Here is an 11,880-nt window from a genome sequence, read left to right as displayed (position 1 = left end):
GCACTTACTCATGTTATGTGCCGAATGCAAATGTATAATACACTGTGCTTGGACGACAATTGTCTGTAACACCTTTTACATTGGAACCTATTTTTTCCAGTTGCATCCTGAACAACACAATATTCCGATTCTTTACTTTGATCACTGTCCATTGTTGATGATGACGACCATGTTGATTGATTCTCCGAGATGATGCTGTTAATTGTGCTCTGATTGGGCGATACTCCGAGATGGTGCTGTAAAGTGAGCTCTGATTAGCCAGTTACACCAGAAATTCCAAAAACGCTATCCGATTGGCCGACGCAATTCAAGGGTTTTAAGATTTAGGCGCACTAGAATATTGCAGACCCGAATCGCAAAATTCAAACGGCACCAGAAAAATGTATGTTTTATTACTTTGGACCAAAGAGAACAATTTACAGCATCCATTCCTTTAACGCCATAGTCTCCCCGAGAAGGGATTATGAAGATTATGAAGAAAAAACAGGATGTATCCGCCAAGAACCAAGGAAAAATATATCCTGCAAGGATAATCAAGAAACACGGTATGATTTTTTCTGATATAAACAGATTTCTCAAAAATATATATAAATGGAATGCACTCCCTAAGGTAGTCCAAATAAGTATGCCGTCTCGTATTTGGCCATGTAGAATAGCCTTTACCATTTCACGTCATTCCAACGTTTTAAGATGCTCATCTAAAATGTCCACCAGAGATGTAAATTACTCGATTTTGATTCATTTAAGGACCCTTTTGTGACACAATTGATGGCGGAGTAAACAAAATACAGGTAGGAATATTTTGACATAAAAATCGTTTCATCAGATATTGTTTTCAGCGAAAAAAAACGTCTGATGAAAAGTTGAGAACAAATTTCATTCTCAACGTCCAGCCGCAAAATGGCGGTTAGCTTTATGACGTCTGAGGGGAACAAAAAAAAATCAAATTGAAAAAAAAACCTGATAGACCACATAATTATTTGGACTATCCCTAAGGCAGCAACCATTTGATTTTCTGGGGGGGGGGGGGGGGGGGGGGGGGGGGGGGGCTTTGGATTTTTTTTGGAAAAAAAAGTTTGTTTCCCACTTTTTGTGAAAAAAATAATTTGTTTCAGACCATGAGAAAAAAAATTGTTTGTTTCACCCTCAGCTGCCACTCTACGTAATGCTAAATTTGATATGAAAAAAATTGTTTTCGCCGACGTGTTGCGTCGCGAAAAAAATCCATACCCCCCCCCAGAAAATCAAATGGTCGCTGCCTAAACACCCCCACATCTGATTTGCTATTTTCAAATAATAGTGCTGTATTTCAAACGGTAGAATTTCCACAAATTTTCCATAGGTTTAACATTGGAATGAAAAAGGGGTACTTAATCCTAATAATCATGGTTTGCAATGATTTTTAAATATACTGTTGCGTGCCAAATTGTTCAGTCTATCTTTTTTACTGATCTAATTACATCCACAAAATTAGATTTCTTTCAAATTTCATTTGACATTGCCCCATGAAAAATACAGGTGAACACATTTCAATTATCATGGCAATAGAAGAAATCAAAACAAACACCTGTTTCATGCCTGTTCCATATATGGACATACATATGTTTACTTGTTGGGATCATCTCAATCATTCCAAGGTCTTTGTTTATTTAAAAGCTTGGACCGTGTGAACATTTTTCGTATTAAGCGCAGCGCTTTTGCGCATCATACACAATGACAAAAACGTGCTATGGACATGTAGTTTTTAATATCTGCATATTATTTCATAAATTTGTTCTATAGGTCAACTGCAATAGGAAATTTGTCTAGCGACTTTATTTGACCTATAGAACAAATTTATGAAATAAAAAGTGGGGGTCAGTGTGCAAAATTTTTCAAACCATTTAAATGTATAAAACCCTAGGAGTTCGAAAATCTTACACAAATTCCAAAATGTGAAGAGTGAGCTTACAATAAAATGTACTGTAACTTATTGAATTTTCAATGCTTGAGTTAACTCAAGGATAACCAATTAAAGCTTAAAGCTTATTTCCAATTGTGTAACTTAAACTATGGAGGAATGTTGTTTAGGTGGTCCCCTTTTCAAAACACTGAAATTATTTCCTCTTTTTTTTCAGAAGACAGAAAACATCTGGAAACAAAAATGGATGAAATCATAAACTCTGTGATAAAACAAACAGAAACAGAAAAACAGTCAGAGAAAAATGGTAACATTGGTTCTTCCTTAATGCATTGTTATATGGCTTAAAAATTTTGAGGCCACATTATGGTACAGATTTCATGCCATACTATTGTTATAACACCTTTTTTCATTTAAAAATTTAACTAAAAGTCCTTTACGAGTAATTATCACATTTGATGTGAGTTTCATTATTTCTGAACAATCTGATTGGTTTATAGACCTTTACGTCACCAATCAAATGATGTTTCATATCTTAATGAAATTCACCAGCAAGTGCTTAAATGACGACGTCGTTCTAAACAACAAGTAATACCAAGTAATACGTTAAGTAATACCAAACAAGAAAAATGTTTTATAGTTTCAACTTCAATTTCTTTGAATTGTAATTAGTTTTATTTTTCATGATTCCGAATGTAATTATAAGGATTGAATTCAATAGTGTAAAAGCTTGAACGGTGTGAACATTTTCGTATTCCAAAATTCAAAATGTGGAGTGAGCTACCTTGCAATAAAATTTACTTACTTATTGAATTTTCAATGCCTGAGTTGAGTTAACTCAAGGATAACCAATTAAAGCTTAAAGCTTATTTCCAATTGTGTAACTTAAACTATGGAGGAATGTTGTTTATGTGGTCCCCTTTTCAAAACACTATGAAATTATTTCCTTTTTTTTTCAGAAGACAGAAAACATCTGGAAACAAACATGGATGAAATCATAAACTCTGTGACAAAACAAACAGAAACAGAAAAACAGTCAGAGAAAAATGGTAACATTAGCTGAGCCCTCAATTTTGTCTACTAAATGGTGACCAAAACCTACTAAATTTTGAGATTGGCCACCAAAACTCAACTGTTGGTGGCCAGCTGGCCACTAACTTTTTGGAAAAAATACTTGATTTATGTTAATTTGGCAACTAAAATTAACAATTGGCCACTAAAATTTTATGATTGGTGGCCAAAAGGCCACCTTGAAAAAATTTCTACTTTGAGGGCTGATTAGTTTTGTTATATGGCCAAAAAAAATTTAGGCCACATTATGGTACAGATTTCATGCCATACTATTGTTATAACACCTTTTTTTTCATTTATAATTTTTTTCTTAAAAAATTAAAAGTCCTTTACGAGTAATTATCACATTCGATGTGCGTTTCATTATTTCTGAACAATCTGATTGGTTTATAGACCTTTACGTCACCAATCAAATGATGTTTCATATCTAAATGAAATTCACCAGCAAGTGCTAATGACGACGTCGTTCTAAACAACAATTGCATTAAGTAATTCCAAGTAAGAAAAATGTTTTTTAGTTTCAACTTCAATTTCTTTGAATTGTAATTAGTTTTATTTTTCATGATTCCGATTGTAATTATAAGGACTGAATTCAATAGTGTAAAAGCTTGGACCGTGTGAACATTTTTCGTATTAAGCGCAGCGCTTTTGCGCATCATACACAATTGACAAAAATGTGTTATGGTCATGCAGATATTAAAAACTACAAAAAAATTGCATTCCATTCTTGATTCTAAAAATACATGTATGGTACAGTATGATATTACAGTATAATGGGACTCAGAAGGCATTTTTTATACAACTACAATACAAAATGCATAATATTTATTTGATTCGTGTGTAAAAGGACTCAGAAGGCATTTTTTTTTATATACTACAAAATAAATGCAATTTTATTTGATTCTGGCCTTAATTCCTTAAAGAACAAAATAGAAAATAAAGGCTTTAAGCACCTTGAGAACGCCAACAATCAGTTCACTAAAAGCCAGTACAGAGCAAACCGATAATCAAATATAATGCACCAGCCTTGGTGTTGGAAAAGACTGACAGGTTCTTGGTGTTTAAGATTATGTGCTTGTTATTTAATATTATATATTTTGTACATGTACATAATAAATTTCATTAAGAATTTTTGTGTGACACAAAAAAATCACACAGAAAAATTGGTGCATTCTTGGTGTTTAGACGCCAGCTTTTGATTTTTTGTAATATAACACTTGCTAATAATTTCATTGTAGGTGCTAATTCTAGTAATTCTGCTAAATCCAGTCAGGATGCCAAACAAAGAGAAGAACAGAATAACTCCACTCTTGAGAAATCAAATCATCTGTAGATGAAGGTATGAACAAAATATGTAAGCATATGGTAATGAATTCAACAGACAGAACATGCTAAAAAGATTAGCATTGCTCCATTTTCACCGCTGCAATTTTGTTTACTGAAAATAATTCGCAGTTCTGTTCCCGAAAAGTTATGAAAAAATTCCGGAAATGCCAAAAATTTACGGCTGGTTGGTCTTTAATATTTTTAGCTTGCATGACCGGAAGGGTCTTGTGAGCTTTTGCCACCACTTTGCGTCCGTCCGTCCACATTTAACATTGATCTTCTTTGAAACCACTATGCCAAGTTTGACCAAACTTGGCATGAATGATCCTTGGGTGGACCTCTACAAAACTATTTTTGCCGATCTAAAAATCAAGATGGCCGCCACAGCCGAGCATAGTTTAACATAGGACCCTATGGGAAAAATCATACAACAGTGCTTCTTGTATGCTCTTTATTTTTATTGGGTGTGGTATAGTTTTACATGAGATTATGTCTCATGTGTATACCCTATTTATAAAATAATAACAATATCTAAAATAATGTAAATTTGAAATTCAAAGGATGAACTCCCTCCATCGTAGTTCTTTCCTTAGCTATTTTTGGCATTATTATTCCTTAAGATTCTTTAGGTTCAAGACACTTGCAGTATTTTTGGTAACAGATTCCTTACGTTTTAGGTCCCAAGAGCTGCTGACTAGGCATTATTTGCCGAAATGGCCATCCAGCCCATTTAAATTAATCGCAGTTGAAGAGAACATATGTTTTATGGTCTCATGTTCATTTATTAACTCAGTTATAATTTCATTGTAGGTGCTCATTCTAGTAATTGTGCTAAATCCAGTCAGGATGCCAAACAAAGAAAAGAAAAGAATAATGCCATTCCTCATTCTAGTAATTCTGCAAAATCCAGTCAGGATGCCAAACAAAGAAAAGAAAAGAATAATGCCATTCTTGAACCATGGTCTGTAGATGAAGGTATGAACAAATTATGTAAACATTTGCCAATTATTTAAAATTACCACTCATACAGTAAGATTATCATTAGGTAGAAAATTTTTTTGCTTTTATTAGAAGGCCAATATTTTGGAACTATTTTATCTTATGACTATATGCAAGAGATCTACCAATTTGAGCTTTTTCACATATTATTTGCATACTGAGATTTTATTATACCCCCGCTTTAGCGGGTGGTATATAGTGTTCAGCATTTCCGTTCGTCTGAAGTTAAATTTCTGTCCAGGATTTCTCAGCTCTTGATGAAAGGAATGATTTGATATTTGGTCTGAAGCATCATATTGACTTGTAATGTGTAAGCGATTTTCATATCTGTGGCATTGGCCACTTCCTGTTTGACGAGACATTGAAATTTTGCAGGGGGTATCTGTGGCCCATTAGGCCACAGTAACTCTAGTTTTAATGTGGTTTATTTCAATATATGACTAATAAAATTACAAAACTTGGGTATGTCTACATATTTGAGGTAACATCTACCGTTTTCAAGAAACAAGGGCCCAAATTAAAGGGGTTGAAGGAAAAAAAATACAAATACTGACAAAACAGTGACTGACACTGGCTGTGAAAGAATATACTTGAGGATAATCGCTACTGAAGTTCAATTAAATAACAAGATTTTCATATATTTAGTATTTTTAACTAGTTTATTTTTTCATGTTTGTGTGCTTGTTTTTGAGATATGATGACTTGAAAAATAGGAAGTTTTGGCAGGAAAATTTTATCTCTGGATTTTTCATCGGAAATAAATTGGGAAAACAGTATACAGTACATGTATTAAAAAATTGTGGAAGGAATATTTAACTTTGTAAAATATTTTTCTGTATAAACCTTTGAAATAAGTCATTCGAAAAGTTTAATAGATTTCTTATGACTTACAAAATATTTTCCAAGAGTCAGAAACGTGACGTCACACGCGAACATCCTTAATTATTTTTCCCTAAATGATAATCTTCCTGTGTCGGATTGAAAGATCCCTTCCTCTAGTTTGTAATGTTATACTAAAGTAATAATTTCATTGCAGGTGCTGATTCTAGTTTAAATTCTGCTAAATCCAGTCAGGATGTCAAACAAAGAAAAGAAAAGAATAATGCCATTTTTGAAACATCGTCTGTAGATGAAGGTATGAGATTATGTTAAATGCTGTCTATTTTATTTCTAAACAGCCTGCTTTCATGTGATATGCCACAGTTCAGGAAACAGAATGTCTTTTGATTTGTCTGTGGTAGAAATTTTGTACCTGTAGATTTTAAGCCATGGATCTATAAAAGTAGACATTTTTTGTAAGACTTAAAGATCAAAGGCTCACTGCTATGTGACTCCCTAACATTAGCCATTTTCTCAGCAGGATGCCTTAAAAATGTATAATTTTACAGTGTCATGGCTAATTTTACAGATCCATGGCTTATGCTGATAGTACGGGAGTAATTTTGAGGTATATAGATAATTTTAGTAAAACTCATGATGAAGCCATTTCTATTTATATAAGTCAAAAAAGGGTGAAGTTTAGGCCACAGGTTTACTATTGTACTACTGGGAATCCCATTTTCTGATTTAATCATTTTTAGCTCACCTGGCTATGCTAGGGTGAGCTTTTGCCATCACTTTGCGTCCGGCGTAAACTTTTTTCAAAGATCTTCTACTCTGAAAGCACTGGGCCAATTGGAACCAAACTTGGTCACAATAGTCCTTGGGTGGTTACCTTTAAAAATTGTGTCTGCGCGGCTCCGCGCCTAATCCAAGATGGTCGCCAGCAGGGAACATAGTTTAACATTGGACCCTATGGGGAAAGTCTCCTCCTGAAACTACTCAGCCAATTGGAACCAAACATAGTCACAATAGTCCTTGGGTAATCCCCTTTAAATATTATGACTGACAGGTCTGTATTTAATCTAAGATGGCGGCCAGTGGGGAACATAGTTTAACATCAATTTGGAAATGTATTTTAAAGATCTTCTTGGTTACAGTAGTTTTTGGACTGTCCCTTTTTGTGTCTGGTAGATACAGTTTGAGCCAAGATAGCTGCTGTCAACAAGTCATGGCCCAGGTGAGCGATACAGGCTCTTGGAGAGCCTCTGGTTACCAAACCTGGTCGAAAGGACATAGTGATTGCTATTAATCATTATTTTGCATCCATGTTCATATTAACGGCCATCATACATTTTTTTCGTGTAAATCAAAAGCACCAATTTTTTTTCGATCAAAAGCATTACTTTACCTGTTAAAACAATAGCTGTAGTCCGTTTGAGTTCTATAAATCTTCAAAAATAAATTTTGGCCAGGTGAGCTAAAAATGAACATATTGTTCATGAAATTGTTATTTAAATGTTCTTTGGCCAACTTGATACACAAAGGTGTATCAAGTTGGCCAAAGAACATTTAAATAACAATTTCATGAACAATATGTTCATTTTTAGCTCACAAAGTGTATCAAGTTGGCCAAAGAACATTTAAATAACAATTTCATGAACAATATGTTCATTTTTAGCTCACCTGGCCAAAATTTACACAAAGGTGTATCAAGTTGGCCAAAGAACATTTAAATAACAATTTCATGAACAATATGTTCATTTTTAGCTCACCTGGCCAAAATTTACATTGACATTACATTCCACTATTTCCGTTGGTTTCCGTCAAAATCGATGAAAAAAAACTAGTGAAAATGGCATAAAACTCAATTTAATCAATCAGTTAGCATTCCGATTCAAAAATTCCAAAATAGTGTTCAAAATATATGAATTTAAAGAATTAACAACACATTGTAGAAATGTCAGTCTTACATTATTTCATTGCAGGCTCAGAATCTACTGATTCTGAATCAATTTTGAGTCCAATGTCACCTCGTACTAGCTCAAGTGAGGAAAAGGAAAATACAAGGAGTTGGAAGGACGCCCTAGAACAATTTCAGTATAGCAAAAGGTATTTTAATATTAAAAGCCAAAAATAAAATTATGTTTGTTTGCAGTTGGCGACTGACAGGTAAAAATTAATGTGAATTTTAATGGCAATTAAATAGCAAAATTTGTTTATGTTTATGTTCATTACATGTTCTCCTTTTTTGGGGGCTTCTATAAAACAATTTAAAAAATCATTTGCATCCAGTCTCAGGGGTCCCACTTGGGAAAGTGAAAAATATTTACTTGATGAAGCTACAGGAGTAAACAATTTCAGCATTCCAATTGATTCAATTCATTTTACTTGTACAAGTGATTCGACAGAAAATGTAGGAACTTTCTCCCTTTATTGTGTCATGAAAGAAAGTTTTGTAAGGGTCATTGATAATTTTCTGGTATAGATTTATTTTAGATCTTTACATAATATTCATTATTGTCAAGGCGCACAGTCTTTTTGTTGAGGCGCACACTTGTCAAAGATTTAAGTCCTTTGGGATTTATAATATCAATTAACATGAAAGCTATAAGTCTACAGCATGCATCATTATCACATCAAGATTTTAATGTTAAGATGTCTTTAATTACCTTTCATAGGGTCTTATAAATTGAATAATATTTGTATAAATAGGAAACACTGTTTTGCCATAAATATAATTCACTTTTTGTGGTTTACTTGTACAGGTAAATTGTATTTACTTATTTAGGTGAACTTGATTATTTACTGCTGAGAGCGAATTTAATTAACTTCAATATCAAATGTCCTTCATGGTAAAGGCTACCTTCAATCTAAACCTTAACCAGAAGTATGGACGGACATAAGCCATACCAAAAAACTATCTGCCCCTCTACTTCTTAGGCGGGGCAAAAAAATAGGGAATACCAGTAAGGATCTATTTGCAACCAAATTCAAAGAATTCTGATGAGGCCAGGAAAGGTGAAACAGCCCTATCCATTGCTGCATACCATGATTTTATTGACATTTTTTTTAACAAGCTCTTGAAAAAGTTTTATCCATCGGGTTGGCATAGTTTAGTGAAAAAAAAAATAAATAATAAAAATTGTTGCTTACTCATCTGAAACCCCACTTTTTTGTTGTTTGATGAAAATTTTTTAAATTTGGCATAATTAATATTTTGTACAAAAGTCATTTTTCTTTTCCATAATTGTTCAGTATTTGTATATTGTAGCATTGGAAAAAGATCTCTTGATACAGACTCAGAGATTAAAGAACTGAAAGATCAAGTAAAGAGATTAAAGAGACGGGTAGAAAAACTAGAAGAAAAGCGTCCTTCTTCGAGTAAAGCAGGAAATGACACAACAAATTGTTCTGAAATGTCCGATCCAATTAAGTACAATGGATTTACATTAAACGAGCTGAAACTAAGCATAGAACATGTGGAATCATGTCAACCTGCCATTGATATTTTATTGAGGAAGATGTTTACCTCGGAAGAAATAACATCACAATCTGTTACAGGAAAAAAAACTTCTAAATGTTCATTTGCTGGTCCAAGGCCACCAATGGACCAAACAAAACTTCATGTTATGAGTGACATCTTGGGGGCTAAGTATCAAGAAAAGTTCTCGAGAAAACTAATGGTGGAAAAAATTCAGAACGTACAAAAGGTGTTGAGAAAAAAAAATTGTTAAGAAAGTTGACTTTCAGTTCATTAAAACTGTAATTGAATTGAGATTTTGTTGCATCTTATCCTTCCTGCCATGAAAATGCAGAGATAAAGGTTAAAATACAGTGTTTTCAGCTTGTCCTGGAGGATATTCCATCCATTTAAAACACCCATTTTTCTCCCTCTCAGACAGTTATGTATAATTCATGAATAGTCATGAACATTTCATGAAATGTTCATGAACAGATTTCATGAATGGTTCATCATATCTTCATGAACATTTGATGAACAATTCATGAACTGAAAATCGACAGTAATGTTCATGAACTTTAATGTTCATGAACAATTCATGAACAAGAAAGGTTCATGAAGATTTAAGTGTTCATGAACTTCAATGTTCATGAACAATTTATGAACAAAGTTCATGAACAATTCATGAACAAGAAAGGGTTCATGATCATTGTTGTTCATGAACATTTATATGCTCATGAACCTTTCTTGTTCATGAATTGTTCATGAACATTAAAGTTCATGAACATTACTGTCGATTTTCAGTTCATGAATTGCTCATCAAATGTTCATGAAGATATGATGAACTGTTCATGAAATCTGTTCATGAACAGTTCATGAAATGTTCATGCATATTCATGAATTATTCATTATCATCTCACAGGGGTAAATATGTAAGTATTAAAGATTTAGAAACAATATGTAAGTAAGTAAGTAAGTAAATTATTTATTGTAGTGACATGTGTAAATTATGTACAGATTATAAACATATAATATATGATAAATAGTAATACACCCGGCCCAATGAACCTACAAGTCACCTCAAATAAAGTAAAACAATTACTAAACAATTATATCACGTTCTAATCTTTCGTTGACGTAAAAAATTTCAAAAATATATAGACATAAAAATATTTGTAAACAAAAATTTAAGCTTTAAATATGTAAAAAAAAAAATTAAGTGTTATATAACAACTGACGTCTGATATGAAATGCACGAACTATATATTTTGCTAATTTTCTTATGTGGAAAGACATTAAAATGTTCAATTTATCAGCATGATTCAAATCTGTGAAATTTTCCTCAATTAAAAGTTTACCAAAAAAGTTAACTCGACATTCAATATACAATGGACAACCAAACATGAAATGGAACTCAGTTTCAGTTTCTTGGTTTTTACAAAATATATATAGTCTTTCTTCCACACTTTCATTTGAGTATCTACCAGTTTCCACTCTAAATGGTAAAATTCCACTTCTAAATTGCGCTAAGTGTGACCGCTCAATTTTATTTAAGTTCAAATTCACGTAATTTTCAGTTTCAAAGACTGTTTTAAAGTTCCTATATGTTCGTAATTTTGAAACGTCTTGGACGGAATTCCTCCAGATATCTGAATACAGACGAAAAATGTTAGTTTCAACCAAAGATAAATCGACCTCTGATTTCAGTTCGTAAAAATGTCCTAGTTCAAGCTGGTCTAGTATATCCTTTACTTCACTACACCAGTTACTTTTACAACGATCATAGTCAATATTGAATGCTAATTTGGTGATGCGGTTGTTGTCAAATCGAATGAGTCTATTCCAGTATCTCACCATATTGATCCAACGCCGATACTGACTTGGGATCCAGCCGATATCTCCCTGTATAGCAAGGATAGGTGCAAATCTGTGTACTCCTAAATAGTAACGAATAGCCCTGTTCTGAATATTGTCTATTGACTGATATTTTCGGTATCCCCATACACCAGACGAGTAATCAAGTATAGGAACAATACATGAGTTGAATAATTTTTCATATGATTTATATCCAAAGTCCTTCATATGTAATGAAGATTTTAATAGGTATTACATGTACATATCATCTAAGTAGTCATATGTAAGCCTTAATTAGTGTTTTTTATTTACACTAAGATAGATGTATTGTCAATGCAAACAGATAGTTTTCAATGATAAGAGAAAGGGATCCAGCAAATTGACTTTATGAATTTAAGCATAATACATGTAGATACAGGGTATCAAATTTCATTTAACAATTTATTCA

General features: G+C 33.0%; 2 protein-coding genes across 2 annotated transcripts in view; one reads left to right on the top strand and one right to left on the bottom strand.

Annotated features, from left to right (window-relative positions):
- The window catches only part of LOC139529959 (uncharacterized), a 63,428-nt gene that overhangs the window by 10,341 nt on the left and 41,207 nt on the right, over positions 1 to 11,880 (bottom strand). The window lies entirely within an intron of this gene.
- On the top strand, positions 5,260 to 10,044 carry LOC139529965 (uncharacterized; the record flags this gene model as incomplete). Its single annotated transcript, XM_071325966.1, is given in 4 exon segments — positions 5,260 to 5,272; positions 6,333 to 6,431; positions 8,104 to 8,227; positions 9,390 to 10,044. Coding segments are annotated over 2 exon segments (549 nt in total). The 3' UTR covers positions 9,853 to 10,044.

Source organism: Mytilus edulis, chromosome 7 (genome assembly GCF_963676685.1).
Source record: "Mytilus edulis chromosome 7, xbMytEdul2.2, whole genome shotgun sequence".
NCBI lineage: Eukaryota > Metazoa > Mollusca > Bivalvia > Mytilida > Mytilidae > Mytilus > Mytilus edulis.
Note: the sequence above shows the minus strand (reverse complement) of the source record. Positions and strands in the feature narration are given on the sequence as shown.